Raw genomic sequence first — 27,296 nt, 5'->3', positions numbered from 1 at the left:
AAGGCTAAGTAGGTGAAGATTTCAAGTGTTGCGATTTCAAACGTCTTTGTGGACAAAAACGGCCCTATGTTGTTGTGATCAAGTAGGAAGTTGTCGTAGGTGGTCTATCAGCTCTACCTATCTTCGTAGTTACGCTACTTGTCACGTGTACATGGGCCGAATACTGTGCCGTTTGTGCCCACAGTCTTATTATCACTGCGAACAGCCCGGGGCGTAAAGGCACTTAGCTACTTGCATGTTTACAGCCATACCGGTACTCGCTCGACATATCATCGCATCTCATCTCAGCTCAGGATACTCTCATAATCATTCGCGAAGCAGAACCTCACAATGTCGAAATCCGAGTACCCGGACTTGACCACCTTCAAGGCCCTCAGATACTTCCCTTTCTCCCTCCCCTGGTCTCTTCTTACAGCCATCTTGTACAGAAAGTAGCAACTAACACCACCCAACCTAGCTTCGACTGCTACGGCACCCTCATCGACTGGGAACCGGCATTCTCTCTGTAATCCGCATCCTCGCGGACCAGCTCCCCGCTACACACTCTCTCGCCGACCCCAAAGCCCTCCTGCACCGCTTCGACGACCTGACTACACAGCTCGAGCAAAAGAGCCCCACGCTCCTCTACAACGAGAACCAAGTGCAATCCTTCTCGACCCTTGCCAAAGAACTTGGCATCTCAGTCCCAGACTCGGTATCCGAGCCCCTGGGCAACGCACCCGGGACTTGGACTCCATTTCCGGACACCATCGAAGGGCTGCAGAAGCTGAAAAAGAGGTACAAGTTGATCATCCTGTCGAATATCGACAATCGGAATATCCAGGGCACAGTGGAGAAGGGGTTGAAGGGGGCGGAGTTCGATGCCGTGTATACGGCGCAGGATGTGGGGAGTTACAAGCCGAGTCATCGGAATTTTGAGTACCTTTTTGGACATGCAAGAAAGGAGTTGGATGTCGAGTGGGAAAGGGGGGATTTGTTGCATGTGGCGCGGAGTTTGAAGATGGATCATGTTCCTGCGAAAGAGCTGGGGCTGAGGAGTGTGTGGATTTCGAGGGGGGCGGAGAAGACGGGCGAGGTGGATACGTATGAGGGGAAATTGGGATTTGAGTGGCGGTTTGACACGATTGGGGATTTTGCGAACGAGGTTGAGAAGCAGTTTGCTGCTAAGGGGTTGTAATGATGGTAGGTAGGCTCACAGGGGGAAGTACGATGGGTTCGCTGCTGGCAAGTTGGAATGTTTGAGATTTTGTCTACGTACCCTCATTGAGAGTCTTCATTCATTGTAATATCTCCATCGCCGCGTCTGTTTTTCTCACTACTATCCCTCCTCTTGGCATGCCCTGGCCTCGGCTTCCTAAGTGATCTCGGCGCATGATCAGTAGCACGCCACCCTTTCCGTATTTTGATAGGCTTCAAGAACCCGTCGACGTGCACGGCGCCAACCATCTCGTCTTCGCTATCAACATCAGTTGCAACCTCTTCGCTGTCCATGTCATGTACCAGCCTCAGGTGTCGCAGCAAGTTGGTTCTGCGGGAGAAGCCCTCCACGTTGCGAACACACCCCCGGACCGAACAGAAATGTGAGCAAACGGCGGAGGCCGACCCCGATCTACTTCTGCCTCGCGAGCAGGATCTGCTCGAGCGTCCACGGGAGTTATCTGATGCGATGCTGGCAGAGCGCACACGGCGCTTAGTCTGTGAGAGCCGCTTGTCCCCATCGTCATTGTCTTCACCGCCGCTTTCCTCGCCTGGTACATAGGGTACTACGGGAACTATGCCGGGTTCATACCTGATGAGCGTGTCTTGCCTGCCTCCTTCTGTCAAAGTACGCAGTTCCATACTCTGCCCAAAAAGATCTGCGCATCGCCTTGCAGCCCGGTCCAAGGCAGCTTGGGGAAATCCAGCCAGTGCCGCGGCACCGAGGACGTCCCTCCAGTCTCGTAGACCCAGTCTGGCTCTGTTGCGTTCTTTGTGAAACCGTCTATGCTCGTATGCGTCGGTCACGGCATCTCTAGATTTCGATCTGGACCTCTTGCTCTTGTTAGAGACTCTTTGGTTTGGCTTCAGCGCAGGCCCGTTGCTGTCCATTTCATCACTAGCTTCGTCGTCATCGAAATGGGGGATCGGCTCTTTTCGCTGCCTCGCAATCCTTATAGCATGCTCCCTACTAGTCTCCCCTTCCAAGCGCGGGTAAATTTTCCTCGGCCTTCCGCCTTTTTTCTTGGCTGGGATTCCGTCGTTACCGTCTTGAGATGTCGCTGGAGGAGGCGCATCCCTTGTGGGTCTGCCTATGCCAGCTTTGGCTGGCCTTCCTCTTTTCTTTCTCAGAGGCTCCCTAGACGGTTCTGACTCGCTCGAAGAGTCGGATAGGTAGCTCATGGTGGTCTCCCGTGCGTTGTGAAGCACTACGAGAGTAGCATCCAGCTGTGAAAGAATGTGCCGAGCAATCGGACGTAGCAACGCATAGGAAAGCTGGTCATCGGTTGCGACAGTCGGCCGCAGAGGACGCGCCTTAAGTCCATCTCCATCTTCACCATCACTGCCGTCCACCTGTATCTTGCCGCCCTTGATAGCATCTTCCGTCTCAGTCTCAGTCTCCTGCTTTATCGACCGCACCTGCGCGGATGCGGGCCTTGGCACTGACCTGGACCTTGACCTTGACCCTGTCGTAGCCGACTCAGACGAATCATGGTCGCTCAAGCCATCGCGATCGTCATTGGCGACGTCAAATTGGCCCAGGCTACCCTCATCCCAAGCTCTGCTCTCAAATTTCGCTTTGGAAAACCTCAACATCGCAGCCGAGACGGCCTCTTCAAGCGCGCGGCTGGGCAAGTCCACTTCTTGCTTCCTGACGGTGAAGATCTCATCGGCGTCCGCTTCCTCAATCTGTTTGTCAAACTCAGAGGCAGGCACGGCGCTCGCGCTCATCGGCCAAGCCGTCCACGAGCGTTGAGGGACCCAGTCTACCGCCTGGATCTTCTGCCCTGTGGCGGCGTTGATATCCTGCGTATCATGTTAGTCGTCAAGTGCAGTCTTGCGTCGTGACAACAAAAAGGAAGAAAGGAAAGAAAAGGAGGAAACCCGGAAAAAAGGCTCACCTCGTTTGGAAGCGGTCCAAATTCGCCATTGGCCCGGCTACCATTCTTCTTGAGCATGAAAGCATTGTACAGGTGAACTGAGAGATCGCTGTTGGACAACTCATTGAACGCTGTAAGTGTGTTGATCTCCTCGCGGTTCATGTACTGCCATGTCGAAGGCGCACCATCCCAGCGATTGGGCCGTTCGGAGGCCGCTGAGCCCGAGTCTGAGCTCGTTGTATAATCGCCATCTGCGTCACTATTCATTTTCATACATGATTGTCTGATGAGGACTGCTGAGAGACAAAAATGTTGTTTTTGATTGGGGTAACGGAACTGCTAAGCTCCGTTTTACGTTCTGCGTTGGTTGGTAATTTTTAGTGGACTCTCCCTCCCTGGAATAAAACCCTGTAGACACCCGACTGTGTTAGATTGGACGCAGTTCAAATTCGACCACAGCTACGGCCAGACACCTGGAAATCTCTACGATGAGGCAGATACAATCAAGTCGATTTTATTGGAACTGAGTTTCAGGAAAAAGTCAATCTAGACCATGAATGGCGGCGCAGGATCCAAATCGACGAAGGCGCAACTTGAATAACAGCAAACCAGTGGTATCAGGCAATACACATGCCTCTATATCTCGACCTCAATTCTACTATGCTACGGGCTTCCTAGCCTTTTGTTTCTCCAGCTTTCTCCTCTTAGCCCGCAGCTTCTCATCCTCGGCACTCTTCTTGTTGTTGGTGTACATCATCTGGTCAAACAGCTTCCTCTTCTTCTTGCTCAGCATACCCCGAGCTCGTTCCATTTCTTCTGCTTCATCTTTGGCTTGCGCCGACAGCTTCTTCCTTGCCTCAGCCTTGGCCTTGGACCGCGGGTTTTCTGAAGCCTTCTGCGAGGCAGGTTGTCCAGTCAATTCAGCGATGAGGTCACGTTGGTACGCTAGTTCAGCGTCTTCCTCGTCCTCCTCCTTTTCTTCATCGTCATCTTCCATATCGTCCTCGCCTTCCGAGAAGCCACCGAAGGGACCAGGTTCTTCATCATCATCATCATCAACCTCCTCCTCGTCCGTCTCAGCTACGTCCATGTCATTGACAGGTGTTTCGACCTTCTTGACGGCAAGGCTGTTATCATCTTCACCTTCCTCCTCCTCGTCTTCTTCCTCTTCGCTGTCCTCCAAAGCCTCTCCCTCAGGTTCTTGGTCCTCAAGAGGGATCGTCGGATCGTAGCCACCGTGCACATTCTGGACGAATGGACTCAGATGAGGCGGTAATTGGGCGCCGGGAGCATATAGATCGGGTCGCTTCAACTCCTCGTCATTGGCACTATCCCAAACCCATTGAGGCTGGACGTAAATACGACCAGGTATTCTTTGATTGGATGCCAGTTTTTGGGAGGTCTGGTTGTCTTCTGCGTTGCCATCTTCTTCCATAGCTGCCTGAATAATGGGACGGTCCACAATTTGGTGGGTGATGGAAGGATCTTGCTCATTTGTGGTGTATGCACCGTCACCCAGGACAGCGTCCCAGCCAATCCGCTTGCATCCGAACGCTCGCAGAATGAACTCCAACGGTTGTCTTGGCGTTTCGCGGTTAAGGAAGAAGGTGCAATTTGCGAACAGAGTCCCGGTATCACTTCCCGTATCGGTGGGTTGCGGTAGAATATCACCGCCGGGAGCACTGGGTTCGAATTTGTCGATGGCATCTGTGGGCTCATCCTCCTTGTCCGCATCATCCGCCGTCCCAGCCTTATCCTCTCCGTCCACGTCGGTCTCTTTCATCTTCTTGATCAGCTTGTTCACCGCTTCTTGCGTCGCTGGATCTGGCGCTTGGTCCGACTCGCCACTCGTCAGCTGTTTCGGGGTGTCTGTCATGACTGTATGTGTGCCCTCGAGAGTGAAAGCCGCCAGCTCCGCCGCCGATTCATCCCTGGTCTGGTCAAACTTGGGCGGGTACACAAGGCCAACCGAGTTGTAGAGTCTGAAGTTGACGAATTTGAGCAGAGTCATGTAGAATTGCACAAAGGTACCCATGATTCTGAAGTCAATATCACCCACAACTCTCTGGTTGAACTTGTAAGGGACGAGCCACAGGATATCCTCTCCTTGGATCGTGGCTTGGTAGTATATGCCCTTGATGGACAGGAATGATTTGCGCAAGCTCTTCGACACGATCAAGTAGTGCTGGAACTCGAGACACAGGCGCTCACACTTGGCAATCATCTTGGCGGGCACGGAAGATGTGGAGGGGAGGTTGGCGAAGAGGAAGAGCATGGACAAGGCATCATCGAGATCCCTCAATGCATCCACGAAGGTTGGGTATCGTTCCCGGATCAGATGATCGAGGGTGTATGGAGGTCTGCCCGTCTTCTCGGGTCGCGCGGCATTGCGCTCGAGTCTTGATGCGTCGCCAACGTCTCCTCGGCCCAAAGCTCTGGATATCTTCTTCTCGAGGACCTTCTGGTCTCGAAACTTCTGCAGTAAGGGCTCATGAAGCAGATACTGGATATCCTTGGCGTAGTAGAAGGTGGTTGAAGCAGTCGAGCTCTTGTTGGCCTTTTTCCTGTTGTTCGGCTCGCGAGGGAAGATTCCCTTCCAGATGCATAGCCTTCGAAAGTCGGGAAGGGTGATCTGGAGTTTCCTCACAGCTTGCGATCGAGTGATGTAGTTCTTTGCGGCACCGGCCTGGCCCTTCTTTCTTAAGCGACCCATTTTGGAATATTTCTTTGGCGATTGGCGATCTTCCAATCGATTGCAGAAACTGTCGTTGGTTGAAAGAAGAATGCAACCACCAGCAGATTATCGCGGTGTATGCGTTCGAACTTTTTTCTAGCTGGAACCCCACTAAAAAGTTTGGAAAGTTGAGAATCTTTGGATCTGCCACTTTACACCACCTTCCGGGGAAGCTACAAACGGCTAGCTCGAGCGGACCCTTAGGCAGGTGCCTCCAATTCGGGGGTCCTAGCTCTTGCCAGGTGTTGTTGGTCAACATCGGATCACTCGCAACTTTCGGAATTGAATCTCCAGGTGCGAAGGACCTCAAGACTGTCAGCTGTGTCGCAAAACCTCCCAAGCTCGCCTGTCGCAGACTCATGTCGACAATGGAACTGCACTATGAACAACGATAAGATGAGCTTCCAGGCGGCAACCGGGACAACCCGTCTCTATGTTGCCGCTGCCGCTCTTCGTCTGATACTATTCACGGCTTTCCCAGGCCTTCCCGACTTGCTTACTGGCCGCGTTGAGATTTCAACACCCGTGACGAGTTTCAAGAGATGTAAGTCAGCTCTGAAATAATCACAGTCGAAGTCTTGCAGCTAACCCTTGCGCAAAGTACAAGAAGGTCTCTTTCTATATAACCACAATGTCTCCCCATACGACGGTGGGGTCTACCACCAGGCGCCACTACTACTACCACTATTCTCCCTCCTGCCAGACCCGTCGACTTATCCCATCTTTGCATATATACTCTACATAGTCGTCGATCTCCTCAGCGCCAATGCTTTATACACGATCGCCGAATCTGGAGAGGGCGGCTCGTCGCGACTGTTCAGCTCGCCGCGCAAGGACAGGAAGTGGAGTGGCTTCATCGTTGCTGCCGTCTTCCTCTTCAACCCTTTCACCATCGCAACATGTATAGCACGTCCAACGAGCGTCTTCTCCACCTGCGCAATATTACACGCCATCGCGAAGGCCATCGAGGGTAACCCTATTACCTCGATGCTGTCGCTGTCCTTTGCCGCATACCTATCCATGTACCCCTTACTTTTGCTGCCACCGTTGGTTCTCCTCGCCTATGACCGGCAATATACATCAAAGGCCGGCTCCTATCTACTGCAATTTGCAGGCACCAACGTGTTGGCCTTCACCGCCAGTGTCACATTCCTCTTCCTCTCTTCGTTTGCCCTCACGGGGTCCTGGGAATTCTTCCCCTCGACATATGGCATACAGCTGACCTTGACGGATCTAACGCCCAATGTTGGTTTGTGGTGGTACTTTTTCACCGAGATGTTCGACAGCTTCCGATCCTTCTTTCTGGGTGTCTTCTGGCTGCACCTGTCATCGTACACAGCAGCCTTGAGCATCCGGATTCGGCGTCAGCCCCTGGCGGTACTGACTCTTCTACTCGGTATCTTCGCCATCTTCAAACCTTACCCGAGCATTGCCGACACGTCACTGTTCCTCGGCTTGGTACCATGCTTCCGTCACGTGTTCCCGCTGCTACGCTACAGTTTCTTGGCGGCATCAGTTGTGTTATACTCCACCTTCCTTGGTCCGGCATTTTACCACCTGTGGATCTACGCCGGCAGTGGCAATGCGAATTTCTTCTATGCCATCACGTTGGTGTGGAGTCTGGGCCAGAGCCTGCTGGTCAGCGACGTGGCGTTTGCGGTACTGAGGGACGAGTGGGAAGTCGAGCGGCCCGAGATGAGGTGTAAAGAGATCAGACAGATATAGGGATCTGGACCTGGTGCACTTGATGACAAATCGCTTGCTCTTAAGGCTATCATGACGCTTTCGGTCGGAGTCGCAGCGTGTCTAGCTCTGGAGGCTTTGCGGGTTAAGATGTTGGAAGATGGAGGGAGGACCATGCTTGGACAATGACAAAGAGCCGAGCCCAGGAAATACTGATATAATGCAATCCAGATAAACCGAAGATCAGACCAGGCCGTCCTCTGAGTCTAGAGCATGGACTTGAGCATCACTTGACCTTGCTATGTAAATGTTTGAAGTATCAAGAAAAACTTGAAATAAAGATTACTTACATATATGAAACCTCCGATATTTGACTACACATCCTAAGCATTGAACTGGCGTGGCAGCCAAGTGTTGACTGCTTCAAGGCATCAACGGAGCTTCAATCCCACAACTGCCTGCTCTATTGCATGCCTTAACTACATCAATTCAAGCTTACGCATAATGTACTCCCCCTCCCAGAGTCCAGAAGCCGTTATTACGACATCTATGGCCAAACCTACCCTAGTCACAGGAAATCGGTAGAGCTGGCCAGGATAGCGCTCGCCACGTGAAGTGATACTCTGAGCTCCTAGCATTTTTTGGGTCGCCCAACCTCCTAACAACCGCCTACCTGAACTTATATGAGATACCAGCGGGTGGGAATGTTCATATCAGAAGTGGAGGTCTTTACTACCAAACACGAATGGTAGATACTATTACCAACAAGGCAAGCCTCGAATACCGCGGACACTAGTTAGTGAATCTAGCTCATTCTAAACGTTGTCGCACGAGATAGGCATCGTTACAAGGAGTAGCAGTACCAATTCACTGCGTGGGTAGGTTTCGATGCGTCACTAGCGACCGTTATACCTTTGAGCAGCGAGGCATGTGTGGCCTTTTCCAGCTGAGTGTCGGTGCTAGTAACACGAAGAACGTCTCCTATCTAGGTGGGAAGGGGGGATGCATTCTTCAAAACTTGGATATAACTCGAGCCCTAGATATTTCATCACGGAAAACCAGAGCTTCCTAGGGGAGGGGCAAGGACTACAAGATCGCACCAACACAAACCCTCGTTTGGGCTATATTGTGGTGCTTGTGAAATAATACTGCTTGCTTATCACGTATCCTTTCCTGGTAGAGATTACCTAACTACTGTGTAAATATGCTGAGGGGTTCTATATCGGATCTGGAGGATGATTCCCCTTGATCGAGTAGGTCAGTAGTACTTAGTGAAGACAAAGTTCGTAACCATGCATCGGCATCTACACGTATTCCCTAATATACCTATATCGGTTCGAACATTCGCAGTGATTCGTAGTCCCACAACTCGATCAGGTGTAGTAAGTACAGTGATCAATCAGCAGAGTGGTATCAAAATCCTATATCTATCAGAACGCCCAATCAGACAGATCATACACATGCATTCGTGTTATTCCCCTGGTCGTAAACCAACTTCCCGTCTTACACCAAGCTTCCAGACTGGGCCGTTGCCGGATCTTAAGACCTTCCGGTAAATTCCCGCTCACCCCTACCGCCTGCCCGCACTGTTGTTGTGTTCACCGTCCTCAGCCTTCGTTTATCAACCAAGATTTCGCCCAGCACCAATGTCGCATAATTCTCACCCCGCGGAGGCCCCGTCCCTGAGCCCTCTGACGCAACGTCAACCGCGACCTCGGCACGATCACTCTTTACAGGGTAGTCCTTTTACTAGGTTTTGCCGGCGTCTCGAGGTCGTCTGGCAAATTGTCGAAGATGGTGCCAATATCTCCAAACTGGTGCAGGCCGGCTCTCTCTGGCTTGTGCGCGTCAAATCGATGAATACTCTCGCCAAATGGTGGTAGCGATCTAAATAGCACCATTGCTCCCAGCACGGCAACGCCTATAAGAGCGCTCCCTGCGGCATAAATAAGTTGAGTAGAGTCCTGGGCTCCATCCTCGCCTTTCATGGCGCCCCTCCAATATTTCTTCCAGGCTTCGCCGACCCCGGGTACGCTTTCCACCACCCCACCTCCAAATTTGCCAGTAATCTCGAGCAATCCTCGCGGCGTTGGAGCTATCCAGGGTAAATCTGTGTCGACTTTCCCGGGCTGCCAACGGATGGGTCCCTCATGCATGATTTCCAGGAACCGCAATAACCGAGTCCCCGCCGCACTTTTTTTCATGCATTTGGAAAGGAACGGGTGCGGCGTCTTGACTTGAATGAGCTTCAAGTAGCCAAAAACCAAGAAATCGAGTGAAGAAGGCTTGTCATTGCTCAAGAAATACCTCTTAGGCCCGCGCAACTCCTCCAGCACGGAGAAGAAGTCGTCGGCCAGACTCTGCAGCCGGATCGCGGCCACCTGCTCGGGCTGCATAATCTCAGTCACTCCGGGCCGTTTGGGCAAGCGCAGGAAGCCTGTCGACGTGACGGGGCCCGTGGTCTTCGGGTCGGATTTGCCATCCTCGGGATTCACGTCCGCGGCCAACTGGTGCAGTCCCAAGTGCTCCGTCTTGGCGATAGCCGCGGCACGGAGGCCCGGCGGAACGGTCCAGGTAAGCGGAAAGGGAAGGAGGGTAGAGTAGGCCGGACGGGTGAGGTTTGCCCATGCACTCGGGGAGACGTAGAGCGAGAAGGCAATCAGGGCAGCGCCCCGCGAAGTGAGGTAGGAGGCGTAAGCTAGAGTATCAGCGCGCTGGGACTGAGTGGCATCATTGTCGATCGAGTTGGCTGTGTACCGGGTGAGATACGACACGATGTTCAGGTACCCTGACGTCCAGGTACCATTGTGACGGAGAGCGGGGAGGATGTCTAAGTTGGTTCGATCAGCGGTGCGCCTTGGAGTTTCTTCAGTGGTGAAGGGGGACGAATAGGAGGGGGGCGTTAAGTGGGGGCAATGGTATACTTAGGTAGCAGAGAGGGGGAATCACGGATAATACTCACTATCTGGGCTGATGGCCGGGTCATTACTGGGCATCAACGTCCAATCTTCTCGAGCAACTGTATGGTCGATATACGATAGGGCCGCTAGACAATCAGGATCGATCGATGGAAGCTCCAATGCTGGGCCCCAGACGTGAAGTTCTAGGACCATGGCTTGAGAGAGTTAAGACGGTGCCAGTGGGTGTCTGGGTTACACGTGGGTTGGCGATGCAGTTGCCGTAATAGAAGTAGTGGCGATCGAGATGACAAACAACAGCGAGCACACCTTCTAAGCTGCTAGGATAAGCTAAGATAACCTATAACCCAATGAATACCGCTTTTAGGTAGAGCATGAAGCTCATGACGGAGATGGCAGAGACGCCGCGATACTGGAGCCGAAGGATGATCCGGGACGTTCGCCAAATACGGGATACTGAGATAAACTAAATTAGTCCGGTCTACCAGCAACGAGCTTCGATTCGAAACAGACTTCGATCGTTGCATTAAGCAATGAATATCAAATTTGATGATCTCAAATAATTGCCCTTCAACGCCATAGATCGACAGCATAACTCGGTGGTTCCTGGAATGTACTTAGGTGATCATTGCCCGAGTTCGATGTTGGGGCTGTTTCGATTAGAGCCCAGGGAAAAAAAAATAAAAAAAATTCATTGGATGCGAAAAAGTCGACGCACACGTGGGAGCGCGATCCGCCCGCGCAACGTCACTCGGTTGTGCTGGGAATCCACTGCGGGCACTGCTGCAAGTGCTGTGGTGCTCTGTGCTCCATGTTTGATGACCGTGCAGGACGGACCTGCCAATTTCATAGAGTTGCCACCGTCTGTCGGCAGCTGCGGCTAGGACCCTGACGATCACAGGGGGGCGGCAAGAGCAAGATGCAGCACTTTCTAGTGGAGAGTGAAGCTTGGCCTCAAGGCACGGAGATGCACCCGCTATTATCATTATTAAGGACGCTGCCCAGCCAAAGTGCCTATGCAGGAGCCTGCAAACTTGGGCAGGCTGGCCTTCTAGAGAGGTTTGATGAGCAAGAGGATATTTGCGACCACGAAAGTAACCGAGTCGTCGAAGCCAGGTATACGATGGAGGCACTTGCTATGGCACTGCCAAGATGAATAAATGATGTGGTTGGACTTTGTCACGATTCCCATGTGCAACTTCAAATTCTGCCAAAAATGTGCCGCGCAAACATGGAGCCGGTTTGAACAGGGCCCGCGCCGCCACCTCTACAGGTCTCCACGCTTAAGCTGGAACATGCTCACAGCTACTATTGGCCGTTCTCGGTGATAATAGTCCAATTGGTTAGAACGTGCGCAGTAGCAAAGCAGGGCTTATTCTGTTCCTGAGTGGGCAATGGCATGGGCATTCGGATCGAGACATCAGGCTAGCCCGTAGGCTGGAGATGCACCTCCGTTCGCAAGCCCGTTGCCGTCCCCATCTAATCCATCTCGGGAGGCCCAGGAGACTGATCAATCGGCGACCTCTAGCTTCCCGCCCGTAGGAATCTCATTTCATCAGTTGAATTGAATTCACTGGTTGGTCCTCGTCGCTGCCGACGACACTGCCGAGTGGCAGCCACGCTGAAGTTTGCGGACGCTTGGATCCTCGGAACACACGCAGCCTCCTGAGTTGGCAGATGTCACTCGAAGGAACTATTGAAGGCACCGGTTTGCCTCTCTGAGGCTTATCACGGTTGAGCCGACCCGATCCGACCCGACTACCAGGTAGGTTAGAGCAGTCTGGTGGGTACAGGATGGTAAAAGTAAGGGAAGCGAGCAAACTGTTTATCGCCAGTGTGTCTTGTCGCTTTGCCTGTAATGCCGGCAGGACTAATCTGGGAAAGCCGCCCCTTGCGCGCAGCAATCAGACAAGCCAGACTAGCCGGGCTGCCGTAACAAGCCTGCACTGTTTGATATCGTACGGAGCACTCATCAGGAGGCTTGTCAAACTTGGAAATATGCGCTGGCTGTTCCCCACGCCATCAAAAGTCTCAGTGCAAGCGATAAAAGTATCAGGTATCAGAATGCCTGTCGCGCATCTGATGCCTCATGAGGATAGCTTTCCGGCGGTAACCGCGATAGGTGAAATAACCGAGTAACTTCTCCTGCTGGACTTATACAACTCAACATTTCCCCACAACTCGTGGAGGTACGGCAAGAGACCGAAGGTGTAAGAGGGACGGCAAGCTCGGGAGGAGTTTCGGCAGGTAATCTCAGCAGACTCCAATGCGTATATTTCAATTTGGTTCATTACGGTTCATTAGTAGTTGATTATAATTGAGTTGGTGGAAATGTGTAACAATGATCTCTGTTGTTTCTCTCGCCGTTGATAATGCCGACATCCATTTGGACACTCGCAACGATGTTAGTCGTCTCCGTCATGCATTCCCAGTAATCTGATCCCGTGTGCCTTGATTCCATCCTCATTCGTAAGTCTTCCCCCCAGGGTATCCGTCGCACGTGTGCCATTTCTTTGCAGAAGAAGCCTCACAATGCTCTCTATTGGTACAAAATTAAAAGTCCCAACCACCTTTTCAACACCATCCGTGTAAATAAAAGCAAACAAATCATGTGACATGCTCAAGAGCATGTCTCCCTTGAGCGTGGATATTGACGGGGCAGTTATTAAAACGCAGTATTCGTGAGTTGTTATAGATGATTCAGTGTCCCTGTCATGCGCTGTGCCAGTCGGGCAACAGTTCCTAAGAGCCCAGCTCGTGTGGGAGGTCGAGGGAAGCGCCGATGCCAGCAGGTGGTGAAATTACTAGTCGAGGCCAACCTGTAGGTTGCAGCGTGCCGTGTTGATAATTGTGGTCAAGTTCGCGCAAGTATCCGGCAATCCGCGCGGTCGGTTGGTGGTACAAAAAAAGCGGAGTGGTCTCGGGGCTGCATGCAAATGCAAGCCATTTGCGCGCATCGGAAGCAGAAAGCCTGCTAAGGGCAGAATTGGGCTGACAGTTTTTCTGGAAATCCGTCGGGGTGATCTCAGTCTGATCACCAGTCGTTATTCTGGTCGCCTTGTATCCCGGTTGCGTAACAGCCTGGGACCTCCGTCATGTCGCCGCATGCTGTGATGGCAGCCATTGTATGGGCTGCCAGTCAGGAGTCGTACACCACGTCGTCAGCTTAGCCTCTCTTTGGTAGAGGAGGCAAGGGACGACTTGGTGGGGGACCCGGGCAAGGTGGGAGTTGCGATGGTCTTTGAGCAGGCATTGTAATGGGTTGTGGGTTTGTGAGTTCAATTTGTAAGCGCGGCAGGTCAAGGCTACGGGGGGGTAGTTGTGACTTGAAAATCGGGTGGTTGTCGTGGTGTTGATGATTTTTCAAATGCGAGTTCTGGGGCAAGCTTAAAACAGTCGACAGTGGTGGAGCTGATGTGATGCTTATATAGAAGAGTGATCCTCTCTTTGCGTCTGTATATAGTAGTAGTCTGCTGACTTGATGATCTGGTGAATAAAACTCTTTTCTAATCCTAGGCGGAGGGCGAGGGCTGCCTTATGTAGGTAGCCGGCATTGATAATCGTCTGTTTGTCCAGATTTGATGAAATGGATGAGCCAGATACTTCCAGGGTTGTGGCTGGTCGGTACGTCAGGGCTACGGACTCAGGAAGGGTACACCGCCAGAATGACAGGAGGTACAAGTCGCCAGAAGTACTCCATAATGTCAATACGGGTATGAGCTGTGCGCGAACCCATGTACTAAGCTTTGGGTGAGTGACAAAAATAATTCACCCCAAACCATTAGGGCCGTAGTGACGCAGTCAGGTCTGAGCAGGGAAAAAGTCTTGGGGTCTGGGTGCGTGCCACAGACGAAATGAAACAGACATAAGCCCCTGGCACCATGTACCACTAGGCATGTGCGACCCCCCCTGTCTGACAGAGCAGTGAGATTGGCAATGTACAGTACATAAGTACTTGGCTTGCATAGCGCACAGGGGGGAGGGGACACTTGGATCCCAAGGCCTGCAACGCAAGCTGAATCTTGAAATTCGGTGCCCGAAAGCAGATGGCGAACCTAGATGTGCGTGAAAGCCGCACTCTCAGGCCGGGCACACACACACACACATAAACGCACTTATTTTGCGTATTGAGAACTTTACCGTCGGAGACGGCGTTTTTGCATTTTGGGAACTGACAACGAGAGCAGAAAGCAAAGGCCATTGACTAGGATAAAAATGTAATGAGTATCCACCTCCTACCTCCTACGGACCGTAGAAGCGCAGAAGAAGGCACGTAGAACAATAAGATACCCACCGCAGCCCACGGTCCCAATGCTCACCTGTTTGCGACCCCCGGACCATGGTCGACAACTTATTAATTGAAGATTTTGGCGTGGCCTCGGGTAAGACGTTGATTGCCCTCGAGCTTGCCCAGCTGGCCAGGGCTTCTCATAGGCGAAAGTGGGCTTTATTATCACGAGACTACGACTGACGTTTCGATGATGATGTGGTCTCGTTTGGCATTGTTTGGTACTTAGTGAGCACTGGCCTAGGGCTCGTCGCCTATGTCCGAATGTAAAGCGGAGGAAATTATCCAGACCACAGATAGAGGGATCTGGAATGCTAAGTGAAACGGTATTATTGGAAGACGGGATAGCATCTTGACGTCCAGTCTAGCCAGACTAGAGCTTATGAGAACATTTCGCTCGAAATTGCCACTTTTTGGCACCGAGACAAAACGTCGTGCTTATCCGCAGTTGGTAATTACTCTCGACGCTGCAGATGCATTGCAGATCAGCTGGGCTCTGTGCCAAAAGTCTGAAACTCCTGCGAGCCGGCCTTAAAGTTCTTCTGGAAATGGTAATGGGGGCTTGGCTATCAGGTTAGGTCCGCTCGGAAGGCAAGTTCAAGAGGTATGAGCAGCAGACAAGGCGGGCGAAATTTTGGCTGGAAAAAGCAAAAGCTGACGGCCTTCATAATTAGGGCGTCAGGAATTCAGGTCCTGGGCAAAATTCACATCACTCAGCGGCTCGGTCTAGAATTGAACCCACAAGAAGCATCCAATAAGCGAAATGGGTCGATGTACGCTGTTCGCAGTATGCAGCTGGAGCCGGAGAGTTCCAAAATTGAAGCTGATCGGGCGTTAGAACTCCCATATTTTGCAGTTTCCTCTGAATTACACATTGCAGCCTGGTGGCTCGGCCGACCCAGCCCAGAAATCAATAGAAAATGGGCCTTTGCTTTTTGGGTAAATTCAGCGACACCAATGAATCTGAGTTTCGCGTACCTGGTCCTCTGAAAGCTGGAGTCCAAAAGTCTAAAAGTCGGACAACAGATGGCGCATAGTTTCAATTGAAACAGCCGAGAGCCACGCGGTGAGTCCGGACCCCGCGAGGCTTGACGGCTTTCAATCTGGACATCCACTCCAAGACCTCAGAAGCGAGTGGCTGGCACGAAGAGTTGACAGGCGGCATGGTGGTTCCGAAACGCCAACTCAAAAGGTACAATTGTATCTTGAATTTCGAACCCCTCTTGCTCATGATCCATCCACCCGTTATCAGCGGTGCAACGATCGGTAACTCCCCAATTATGACACACCTGCGTGGTTTTTTTGTTCCTTTCGAGCAAAAGCTGGCAACTTGGCGCAAATCCTTGCGGGGATCCGTCGTTGCAGTCCAGCTTTGAATCAATCACGATACGAGGGAGCTATTGCCAGCCTTGCCCCTCTAAACCAAGAGATTCTATAGGCTCCAACTTCCAAGACTCATCGCTTGAGCGGGAGGAGGGCCGGGATGCCAGGCTGCTGGCCAAATCACCAAGAAAGCAAAGCAAGTGTCCTGGGGTCCTCCCATGCGCAGGGACGCTACCACGCGATCCATTGCGGTAACATCGTGGGATTTTAAAGCCACGGACCTTGGAAATTCCACACAAGTGCGCTGCTCGCAAGTGCATGTATGCCTGCCGCTAACTACTGGTAATTCGACAACATATGAATGCTAAAATGGTGACTCATAATGCGCTGGCTTGCACACAAAATCATTTCAAGAAGCGGACGTTGATCCCACCATCTTTTTTACTGGGGGAGGCGATGCTGCTGCAGCCTTATTACTGACTTGCCCAATCGAGATAATTCTGCAACACGCACCACACAGCCAACCACACATCATGGTGGACCCGAGATCAATGTTTAATATTTGCAATAATCGCCGAAGGCACACGGAGACATGAACAGGGGGGGATTCCTACAAGGCTGATGCTGATTACCTACTTCCGATATCTGCCGGACCAGATAGCCTCGACGGTGACCTAAACTCCCATCTCAATTTATGCCGTCGAGATCGCCCTAGTGGTAGTGATAGACGTGTAATATGGAGCGGGAGATTATTCTATCGTACTTAACAAACTTTCCACACGCTTTGCTAGTACCCCCAAACAGATTTTATAGCTCGGGTTCATCTTAAAAATCAAAGAGGCTGAGCCTCGCAATATGTTCGCCTCAATCGCAGCTTCTCGCAATAACTTACACTCTGCCTCAAACTTGATAGCCTACAGCCGACGTCCCGGGTTGCTGCTTGGCGAAAGCGGCTCAACTTGTCGACTCATTAACCTAGTTTTAGCTTGAGATTGCCCAAGTGCCAAAGGTTGCTCGGCTAGATTGCGAAGAAGCGACTAGTGATGCCGAACTTTTCGAACGGTCAATAGTGACAGCTAGGTAGAGTTTGCCCGTTTCACGCCTCCAAGTTGATGGGCAGTGATTTAATCTCACCAACCACATGTGGTGTAGCCAGTCCACCACATCCGTATCTGAGGCTGGTGTAACGAACTGAACTTTGCAGCCTCCGCTCTTTCTCATTACACCTGGAAAACAAGCATTTCATGTTCGCCGACTATTGGCCAATCGCGATGCGGTATCACTTCCGTGTCAGTCTCGAAGTTCTGGCATGTGTGTGACAGAACAAATGGTATCTATCGTAAATTCGAGGTCACATTCCACAGCAACTACTTGCTTCATGTGATTGCAGCAGGGAGAAATGATGCGGGACAAAGTCAATGCTTCATAGTACAGGTTCCGGGCTGATCGACTGCATGTCGCCTCTAGATGACAGTACTTTGCGATATGCAATCGCCTGCCTCGGCGTATGCCTCAGCGCTTCAGCTGGATATGCGTTGAATATTTAGCAAGGCAACACAAAGACCGACAACATATTACCAACAAGACCCACGACATAACGTCATTGTGAAATATTTACGTTGGACCTGAAATTCGGTGAATCTGCTAAGACACCGCTGAACCCGAGGGAAGGGATTCATTTGACAGGGTAACCAAGAAGTGGGACTTCTCTCGTAACAGCTTGAGATTTCCCGAGGGTTGTCAAGGAGTTCCCTTAGCCTCTTCACGGATACTCCTTGTAAAAGTACAAAAACGCACCAACAGTTTGTAATGACAGCGCCATCGTTGAGGGCACGAGCCTCAACGGGAAATTGGATCGACCTTCTAGAAAACTTCCATGAAGTCTTGGCGCCTTCTACTCCATGGTCCTTTGGAAATCTTAATTTCTGCAAGGTCCCGATCTCCGCCTCCTGTGTCCATGTTGACAAAGGAATGTCTCACTCTCTTTTGTCCCTGTCCGTTCCAGGAAATGCAACATCGCCCTGCCAATCCGTGACATCAGAGTGTGGTTTGAAATTATCAAACTCCATAAAACAAGGATTGAGGGTACTGAAATGGCCGACTCGTTCCCGTACCCCAGAACCCAGAACGGCCATAAGGCCACAACTAAAGACCAAAATACCCAACTATTTTGCAGTCATCTGATCATTTTAAGGGGACACCGATTGGCATCTGTGCCCCCTTTCGGTAGGTTCCAGGTTTATCGTTGCTTTGAGGTGCTCAATCCGGACGACCTCCAAGCACCATGCGGCGTGCCCAGTTTCAAAACTCTTGTTCTGGCTAATCCTTGGCCGCTGTCACTTTCGTTTCCATGACTTGTCACCGCTTCCTAATATTTGTCAGCCGTCTAAGGTCATGAGTGACTTGTTCTTTTCATTTGTGTCTATTTGATTTCTCTTCTCTCGTAGTTACCGCCAAACTTGGCGACATTGCAACCCGAGGTCCCCATCGACGTGCCAGAACAGCCGGAATACTTGGCATGGCCGAAGAATCAAGGAATTTCGGAACTACCCCTTGGCATGGCAGGACCATTCTGACTCCAGCAAAGTGACAGGTCGTGGTGCTGCTATACCTGGCGGCCGACTCTGACGTGAGACTTCTAAGCTTTGCTTCCCCAGGAACCCTGAGAAAGTCTTCGGACCCATCGGCAAGCGGTGCAGCCTTCACGTTGGCCATACAAGGTTTTTCGGTGAAGGTGCTTGCCTCATTTGGACCGTTTCATACATACACCGCTAATGGACGGCATGTGCAATTATTCAGCACCCAGGAGAAATTGACATGAGCATTGGAGATCACAGCCAGTCATACTAATTACCGGTACAGGTACCTAACGCAGCCCTACGGCATCGCGAGATACATGGTGGTGTATTTGTATTCATGGAGAAGCTGGCAAATCCCATGCCATCAAGTCTGGTTCCGGCACAGAGCCTGTGAGGCACTGTCAAGCTGTGGCCAGCATGCAGCTGCAAGGTCGTGCCATCGCCCGGTGCATGATACCAGGTACTTCGGAGGCGATGCCCGAATAGCTGGGAATCTATCTACGGCTTGCAATGGTCCACGTCGCCATACTTTGGCCGCCGTTCTCTGAGCTGCGAGCAAAGGAACGGTCATTTTCTCCTCACAAAGTCTGCATCGACCAATCGATTTTGAAGCTTATGATGCTCATCGCCATCGCAAAACACACCGCATCTTGCACATGGTCATCCGAAGTCGCCCGACGGTTAAATGACCGCTTGCAGCCGCCGCAGCCACGACCACCAGTAGACGTCGTCGGCTGATGAACATTTAATCTCATTAGGTCGGATGCGATGGAAGCCGCATGTGGCGGAAGGTTCGGCCCAAAGCCATAATTACGAAGGCTATTTCCAAGGGTTCTTCAGTTACTTCCATGAAGCTCGGCATCGTGAAGTAACCAATGAGGTTTCGGGATTGACGTGAAACAAAAACGGCTAAGCCGTCAAGTATAGGCCGCCACGCCGTCCTCGCCCCACGCCGACATTAATCTCCCACGTGGAGACAAGGGGCCGCACCAGTGATGCGAGACCCCTGAACATCGTCAGAACATCGTCACAGGTGCATGTCGGTACGACAGATCACGGCATGGCTACTCCGAACGATGCGAATAAACGTTGGACAGTGGCCTGATCCGATCTGATCTGATCAACGGCAGCATGGACATCGTAGTGCCAGTACGGTCCACAGTAAATAATACTATGCAAAGCCAAGGAGCTTTAACGTGTCAGACCTCTGCTTTGTCGACGCAGTTACAAACTAACGAACAATCTAACTAGCAACAACCTACTCCATGTTCGTAATGCCAGTTCGTAACTTGGGCACGGACGAAATCGCGCAAACAACGAATGAACGGCTTCCTGCAGTTTGATACTGAAAAGGGAGGGGGTGGGGAGGGCTAGTACGGGACCCCTCACATATACCTATTTTATGGACTTGCTGGAAAATGCCCCAGTTTTCGGCTAGTCCTATTAATTAGCAGAAAAGGCGAACCGAACACTTGCTTCCGTCATGTCCGTTCTTGATCTCATCGCTCTCCTACCGTAAATTGACCTGGGGCGCCCCGCGGGGTTTGGATTAGGAACTTGAATCCCGACAAAGTAGTGTGCAATCGCCCCGTCAATTGATCTGCATGCATCGTGCAAGGCGGTGTCAGATAGTTGTCAATAAATTACCCGCGTGTCTCTGATATTACCAGGCTAGTGAACTCTCCCGTATCTTGCAATCTGCCGTCAACCCAAATTTACCACACAATTCACTGAGGGAGCCAAGACTCTCGTCTACCCATCCTCCATTTAACAGTGGAACATGGGCTGACAGGTACGTGAAGCTCGATTGACCCCTCTTTGCGCTCGTCACCCCACCATTATAATGTCTAAGTGGTGGGCGTCAATATTTCACTCTCGTGGTAAGGTAGTAACCACTCTACTTGATGGCTTCCAGCCAGGTTGAACGCGCCGCTTTGCCGTTCTGAACACAACCCAAAGCCATCAAGCTTGCTATCGGGACGAATTTCTTAAGCCCCGTCTTAAATGGGTGGCTGCATTGGACAGGGAGCATCTCGGTGTGGCTAAGGAAGTTGGGCTCGGTGATGTGATGTCATCAAGTCGTGTTCATGTCCAGGTATCATCATCCAGAGAAGAATCCCGACCATTTGGTCCGCCAAGCATCGCGACGCGAGGTAAGATCAGCATGTCTTAGCAGTTCCTGGGGAGCCAGGCAGCGAGCCAATCTGCTGCCACAGCTCGTCCCAAAGGAGCAAAATCCGCGTGTCGTCAACGTAACAAATCCGCCCCCGCTCGAGCCGTCCCCCTCCTTGTCCTATCCGTCACACCACGATATGGCAAAGATGGGCACAATATCGGTGTGTGGGTGGTATTGATGGGAATTTGCGAAATGGCGCGAAGTGTTTCCTCGATAGTGTGCTCAGCTCAGCTGATGCGAATGCAACCTGGCAAACTGGACCAAATATATGGCTCGCTAAAAAGGTATCCTGCAACATGCTTGACAGACCTGGCTGGGATGCGAGATCTCGATATATGCACTGGAATATATTTGTGTACACCTTGGCCGACATCTGTTTCACTTGACGCCGGTCGACAAATCAGGAACCCACCCGACCAGATGGACAGCCACCCACAAGCTCCGAACCTCTTCGGCGGCCTACGATCGTCGGGCAGGCTGGCGGACAAACACACCAACAGATAAGCACTCTGCCGATCGTATCACGTTGAATGTGGCAAAGAAGCGTAAACGTGCACCGATATACATTCGTCCAACCCAGGGCCTTATCATTGGGGGCCGTCGGGTCACCCTAGCATTCGACTCGCGGTACCTTCGGAAAAGTGCAATCTTGATCCGTACAGTCGGATCACTGCTTCATTGTCGAGACAATCTGGCAACCAGCCTTACTCTACCGCCGGCAGACGCTCTAATCAAACGTGTGGAAAAAGCAGTACGAGATATGCTAAAATAAATTACTTATTCTTACACTGTACCCACCATGTCATTAGAATTTCACAAGCCAGGACCGGGCGCAGCTCGCTGTGTTTCACCCACATCGACTCATACCTTTTTATAGACGGTGACAACATAAATTGCATGAAAACAGCTGCTTATTAAGGTATGACAGCAGCCGTGGCACTTTACTGCCAACTGCAAGTGTCTACGGATTTAGATGTATGGCCCACCAAACGTCTGCACCATCAAGCTCAGCTCTTGAGTCAGTTAATCGCAGTTGCAGTAGTGATGAGCCAACACCGCAAGCCTACCTAGATAGTGCGCATGATGTAACAAGTGGGTTGGTTGGAAGTTGGCAATGTCAGCAGCTTTTCCGGAGGTACTGGAATGCGTACCACACATCCTCCCCAGTGCTATCCCTACCAACACAGCAACCTATCCAAAACGCGATGGCATGGATAATGATAAGCTGAATTCTAGACCAGGTTACCCCATATCGTGTAACGCCCAGTAGTTACCCCACACGACACATTGGTTGATTGTCCACTGAAAGCGGACCTGGAGGATTGACCATACCGCCATTTGATGCACGAAATTGGGCACGGAATAAGGCCATTCCGTCAAGCCTCTGAAGAAATGAGGCTACCAACTATGGATTAATCTATCGTCAATTGAGGGCTTCCTACGCGGCATCTTCGCCCGCAGGCATTTGCGTTGAGATGATGAAGTTCTCCATAATGGTCTGCCCTCCTCCACCACTTCCCTGCTGGCTATTATTGGCAGCCCTACCACCAGCCGCCCCCAATGCCATGGGGGCCGGCCTGCTGCTGTTACGTCCCGTTGCGGAATGCTCAACTTCACGGCGCTTAACGACCAAGCAAAGCACGCGGCCGTAAATGGAAAAGCCCTCATATGTGACGTCCATGGTGAGTTTCTTTTTGTCATCATCGCCGCCCCCATCAGCATCAGCAACAACCCCCAGGGTGTCCTTGCGGCGCTTGTGAGGGGGCGGGCGCGCCGCTGCCGCTGCATCCTCTTCATCCGAGGATATGACCTCAAAGCCGCTGTCTCTTGCGTCATGCTCGCTGCTACTCTGTTCTGTGTCCGCCGTGCTCCTCCGCGCCCGCTTAGGTCGGCCCACGGTAGCCGCCGTGTCATCTACAGTTGGTATGTCGGCTAGCGCTATCGGCGGCGCATCGTCTTCGCTATCCTCGCGTCGCAAGGCGACGGCAGCCGCGTCTTGTAGCAGATCCACGTCGATGGGCGCTTCGTTGGTCGCGGTGATCAGACGGCCCGCATTGTTGGAGGTTAGCTTGGTCTGGGTCGTATCGTGGAAGTGCTTGTGTTTCGTCAACAGGGAGTGGCGCGTGGTGGTCTCGGTGAGGAATATCGAAACCTCGAAGTCGTCTGTTGTTGGTGACACCATGTTACAGCGTCAATAAAAGGAACATTCCTGTCTTGAGACATTTCGATCGTAGTACAACAGATGTGTGATGCCGTCCTGGGTGGGTGGAAGTACTGTACTTTGCACCCCGCCCCCAGCCGCAGGGTAGTGGGAACGAAGTACAAGAGCATACGGACTGGTGAGGTCTGCATATGCGCATACGCACCTTCAACGACGACATCCTTGATGTTCTTCTTCCTAGTGCTCCGCTTTCGCGCGCGTTCTCTCTCCTCGCGCAGCTTTGGCAATACGAGGGGGCGAACGCTCTCGATGACCCTCGGCAGGACGGGGTTTCTGGGATTCAACAGCCAACTCTGTGCGAGAGCCGGGTTGTCGAGGTAGATCCGACACTCGAGCACCGAGTACTTCGTGATGCGGAGATACCGGCGGATCGGTGCCATCTTGAGATGACCCTTCAACTGACGATCATGTCGGATCTTTCCCGTGGATGTCGGTTGGAATTTTGAGAAATTTGCAAAGTGAACTTCGTGATACCGGCTCGGGGCCCAAAAGCTCCAAGCTCCAGGCTGAAATGCGGGATGACGATACGAGCCAGATGGATCTCTTAGCCTTGCATGTGTGAGTGACAGGGGTGGTGGCTCTTCAGAACTGCTGATTGGTTTATGCTTTTTCGAAGCGGCATCATCGTCCGCCTAGCAGGCTGGAGCTTCCTAGTGCAACCAACAACGCTGGTGGAACTTTTTCTTAATCGCAAACTATCAAAGGCGACGCGTTGCGCGACCTGGCCACGAACACGCCATGTTCCGGAGGCCGTCATGTCGAAAACATGGAAATCCACCCTGAGGCTGCCTAAGTCTACACTGCCGTATGATATCTGTCCATACTCGTTGAATGGCAATCCAGTGCTGAACTCAATTCTGCAGGCCAAGACCCCTGCCCCAACTTCGAGAACAATATATACGGAGGTCCGCCGATGAATTGTACGAATGGCAAAAGACCAATCGGCCGGCCGATGACACATTTATCCTTCACGATGGACCCCCATATGCCAATGGCGGTCTTCATGTCGGCCACGCCCTGAATAAGATCCTCAAGGACACCATCCTCAGGGTCAAGCTACAGCAGGGGCGCCGCGTAGAATACATTCCAGGATGGGACTGCCATGGACTCCCCATCGAGCTGAAAGCTCTTGAGAATTCCAATAGCAAGCAGCTTACTCCAATCGAAATTCGAAAGTCGGCGCGGAATCTCGCCTCCAACACGGTCCTGAAGCAGATGAAGAGCTTCCGCTCCTATGGCGTGATGGGCGATTGGGAACGGAGGTGGACTACTATGGACACTGCATTTGAGGTGCGCCAGCTCCGATTATTCCAGAAGATGGTCAAGAAGGGTCTCATAGACCGTAGATATAAGCCTGTGTACTGGTCGCCATCGTCCAAGACAGCCCTCGCCGAAGCAGAACTGGAATACAACGAAAACCACATTTCGACTTCGGCTTGGGTCCGAATGCCTATTGCCGACTCCTGGAGAGAGCTTCCTCAATTCAAGGAAGTTGGACAGCAACTCCCTGGACGTTTATATGCTTTGGTATGGACGACCACTCCGTGGACACTGCCGGCCAACCAGGCAGTTGCAGTGCATGGTGATCTGGAGTACGCTGTCGTGCAGGACGGCAATGCCGGCTTTCTCATCGCAACCAGTCGGGTAGATGAGTTTATCTCCAAAGTTCCGGCCAAAGAATTTCAAGTAACAGCACATACCTTTCGAGGTGATCAGCTCAGGGTTTTGGAGTATACCAATCCGCTACAGGGGAAATCTGCGAAACTTCAACCGGTTATCCATGCCGACTTCGTGTCCGCGGATTCCGGGTCTGGGCTCGTGCATTTAGCGCCCGGCCACGGCTTTGATGACTATGAAGTTTGCCGTCCGCTCGGCCTGCCTGTTACAGCACCGATCGATGATGAAGGAAGGTTTACTTCGGACGCGCTACCAGACGACCCGCAACAACTGACCTCGGCACCTTCCATCAACGCTGGGGGCAGTCGAGTCATCCTTGATATCTTGGGCCAGGATGTGCTGCTGGCGGAAAAATACAAACACAAGTACCCTTACGACTGGCGGAGTAAGCAGCCAGTTGTTGTCCGGGCCACCGAGCAATGGTTTGCGGATGTCGCCTCTATCAAGGATGAGGTTCTGGAAGCTATGACTCGAGTCACATTCACCCCGGAAAGTGGGCGGAAGCGACTCGAAAGCTTTGTTAAAGGTCGAAGCGAGTGGTGTATATCGCGACAAAGAGCATGGGGTGTGCCAATCCCGGCACTCTATGATCAAAATGGCAAGGCATTGGTTACCGAAGAGACTGTAGAGCACATCATCTCCGTCATCCAGGAGCGTGGCACTAGTGCCTGGTGGTCGGATGCTTGGGATGATCCAGCCTGGATCCCACCCAATATGCAAAGAAAGTTTCGGCGAGGTACTGACACCATGGATGTATGGTTTGACAGCGGCAGCAGCTGGACCATGATGTCCGGTCAAGCTGATGTCTACCTCGAGGGCTCCGATCAACATCGCGGTTGGTTTCAGTCCAGTCTCCTGACCAGAGTCGCCGGGACAGACGGAGCCGTGGGCTTTACGAAAAGTGCGCCTTTCAAGCAGCTCATCACCCATGGCTTCACCCTGGATCAGGATGGGAACAAAATGTCAAAGAGTTTGGGGAATGTTATGGAACCCCAGCAGGTCATGGATGGCACGCTCCTGCCACCGTTGAAGCGCAGAGGCAAAGCTGCTGACGGCCAACCAGCATACGATGCCCTAGGACCAGATGCCCTTCGGCTGTGGGCCGCAGGCAATGACTACACCAAAGATATAGTGATAGGCGTTCCTGTGCTGCAGGCCGTCCATACTGCCCTGCTCAAATATCGGACCATTTTCAAGATGTTGCTTGGGTCCATGCACGAGACAGCGCGGGAAGCACCATTGACAGCTACGGATTACATTGCCATTGCTCAATTGCAAGATACGATGAAGGAGGTCGGCGATGCATATGACAAGCACGAGTTCCACCGAGGTTTCAATGAGTTGAACCGATGGGTGAACAACGACCTCTCGGCCTATTACTTGGAGACGCTCAAGGATAGGCTATACTGTGGAGATGGCGGGGGGGTTCTAGAGCCCATATTCACGGGATTCCTCAGAATGTTATCCCCGATGACACCTTTGCTGATCGAGGAAATTTGGGATCATCGGCCTGATTGGATGAAACACGATTTGTGAGTTTAGTCCTATACGCGACAGAACCGAGTTGGACAAAGGTTCCTTGGCAACTAACTCTATAGACGTCTGATACATCCGCTCCGGCAGCTCTACAGCGATCCAATCATTGATCCCGACCGGCTTACCAGAGATTTGGGAGAGGTCCGCAAGGACATCCCTGGTCTCATGGCAATTTATGATGCCGTCAAGTTAGGTCTGGAAGACGCTCGGAGAGACAAGATGCTAGGCTCATCGCTGCAGGGTTCCGTCGTGCTTACCATATCAGATCCGAAGACCAGGGACATGCTGGGACATTATTTCGGCGAGCTCGAAACCATGTTTATTGTGTCGTCGGTGGAGCTCAACGGTCCCATCCCTGCCGATGCCCCATGGGCGTACTCCCACGAATTCGAGGTCAATGCCACTAAGGGAACGGCAACGATAGTTCAGCCGAAACAAGCGAGGTGCCCCAGATGCTGGCGCTACGTGGCTCCAGCTGAGGGTGAACTGTGTCCGCGATGTGCCGACGTAGTTAACCCTATGTAAAATCGTCATGCTCCGGACCCACCTTGTTTACATAGGCCATGAGTCTGGCCAGCGCCAAGCAATGGATGTACAGTACATGGCTCACAAATGATACCCCATTCATGTCACAATCAAGGTACCATTGTAATGGTGAAGTCTATATTGATTTGCTGTCTATCTGTGTTGCATGTTATCGTCCTACAAGCTCGACTCTGAAACTGCCAACGGCCAGAACCATCCACTATGCCATCGTCATCGCCGATACAATGCCTCTCATGAATCAGTGAAGCATTCGACGCTCGTCGTATACCAGGAAGGACTCCGGCAAACACGCGGAGAATTATCCAGGAACCAACGTGGCAGCGGCATCCAGGACATCGCCAGGAGAGATGACGACGAGGATACGGATGCATACAGCTGTGGGCAAATGGCTAGACCAAATTATCGACCAACCTAGAGAGGCAACCAACCATTGCCTGGACAATCATATCTAATGCTGAGAAACAACCTGAGCTTAATTAGACTATCAATTGACCTTCTTTGTAGGCCGCAAAAAACAGCCACACCATGTATGATGATT

General features: G+C 51.9%; 8 protein-coding genes across 8 annotated transcripts; 4 read left to right on the top strand and 4 right to left on the bottom strand.

Moving 5' to 3' along the window:
• Positions 1-235: 235 nt before the first annotated feature.
• Positions 236-1,177, top strand: BCR38DRAFT_491146 (HAD-like domain-containing protein; the record flags this gene model as incomplete). The annotated part of the gene is made up of 2 exons (XM_040864625.1): positions 236-253; positions 458-1,177. 2 exons carry the CDS (start codon positions 236-238, stop codon positions 1,175-1,177), a joined length of 738 nt encoding a protein of 245 aa, XP_040709669.1.
• Positions 1,135-3,402, bottom strand: BCR38DRAFT_125623 (uncharacterized protein). The gene is made up of 2 exons (XM_040853513.1): positions 3,099-3,402; positions 1,135-3,003 (listed from the first exon to the last, which is right to left on the bottom strand). Exons 1-2 carry the CDS (start codon positions 3,348-3,350, stop codon positions 1,261-1,263), a joined length of 1,995 nt encoding a protein of 664 aa, XP_040709668.1. The 5' UTR covers positions 3,351-3,402; the 3' UTR covers positions 1,135-1,260.
• A 32-nt stretch (positions 3,403-3,434) lies between these two features.
• On the bottom strand, positions 3,435-5,909 carry BCR38DRAFT_452483 (Pescadillo N-terminus-domain-containing protein). The gene has a single exon (XM_040861526.1). It carries the CDS (start codon positions 5,788-5,790, stop codon positions 3,736-3,738), a length of 2,055 nt encoding a protein of 684 aa, XP_040709667.1. The 5' UTR covers positions 5,791-5,909; the 3' UTR covers positions 3,435-3,735.
• A 298-nt stretch (positions 5,910-6,207) lies between these two features.
• Positions 6,208-7,536, top strand: BCR38DRAFT_356820 (GPI transamidase-like protein component PIG-U; the record flags this gene model as incomplete). Its single annotated transcript, XM_040857051.1, has 2 exons — positions 6,208-6,355; positions 6,413-7,536. 2 exons carry the CDS (start codon positions 6,208-6,210, stop codon positions 7,534-7,536), a joined length of 1,272 nt encoding a protein of 423 aa, XP_040709666.1.
• A 1,601-nt stretch (positions 7,537-9,137) lies between these two features.
• Positions 9,138-10,794, bottom strand: BCR38DRAFT_125613 (Tom37 C-terminal domain-containing protein). The gene is made up of 2 exons (XM_040853512.1): positions 10,457-10,794; positions 9,138-10,324 (listed from the first exon to the last, which is right to left on the bottom strand). Exons 1-2 carry the CDS (start codon positions 10,605-10,607, stop codon positions 9,225-9,227), a joined length of 1,251 nt encoding a protein of 416 aa, XP_040709665.1. The 5' UTR covers positions 10,608-10,794; the 3' UTR covers positions 9,138-9,224.
• A 7,794-nt stretch (positions 10,795-18,588) lies between these two features.
• Positions 18,589-19,639, top strand: BCR38DRAFT_452474 (uncharacterized protein). Its single transcript, XM_040861525.1, has 2 exons — positions 18,589-18,652; positions 18,886-19,639. The coding sequence occupies exon 2, from the start codon at positions 18,920-18,922 to the stop codon at positions 19,148-19,150; it is 231 nt and encodes a 76-aa protein (XP_040709664.1). The 5' UTR covers positions 18,589-18,652; positions 18,886-18,919; the 3' UTR covers positions 19,151-19,639.
• Positions 19,640-22,216: 2,577 nt separating this feature from the next.
• BCR38DRAFT_356891 (uncharacterized protein) lies at positions 22,217-23,379 on the bottom strand (the record flags this gene model as incomplete). The annotated part of the gene is made up of 3 exons (XM_040857059.1): positions 22,217-22,284; positions 22,327-22,941; positions 23,145-23,379. 3 exons carry the CDS (start codon positions 23,377-23,379, stop codon positions 22,217-22,219), a joined length of 918 nt encoding a protein of 305 aa, XP_040709663.1.
• Positions 23,380-23,754: 375 nt separating this feature from the next.
• BCR38DRAFT_491139 (tRNA synthetases class I-domain-containing protein) lies at positions 23,755-26,737 on the top strand (the record flags this gene model as incomplete). Its single annotated transcript, XM_040864624.1, has 3 exons — positions 23,755-23,804; positions 23,863-26,208; positions 26,275-26,737. 3 exons carry the CDS (start codon positions 23,755-23,757, stop codon positions 26,735-26,737), a joined length of 2,859 nt encoding a protein of 952 aa, XP_040709662.1.
• Between the last annotated feature and the right edge of the window lie 559 nt (positions 26,738-27,296).

This window comes from Pseudomassariella vexata (assembly GCF_002105095.1).
Source record: "Pseudomassariella vexata strain CBS 129021 chromosome Unknown BCR38scaffold_27, whole genome shotgun sequence".
NCBI lineage: Eukaryota > Fungi > Ascomycota > Sordariomycetes > Amphisphaeriales > Pseudomassariaceae > Pseudomassariella > Pseudomassariella vexata.
The sequence above is the reverse complement of the archived record's forward strand: the minus strand, read 5'-3'. Positions and strand labels throughout refer to the sequence as shown.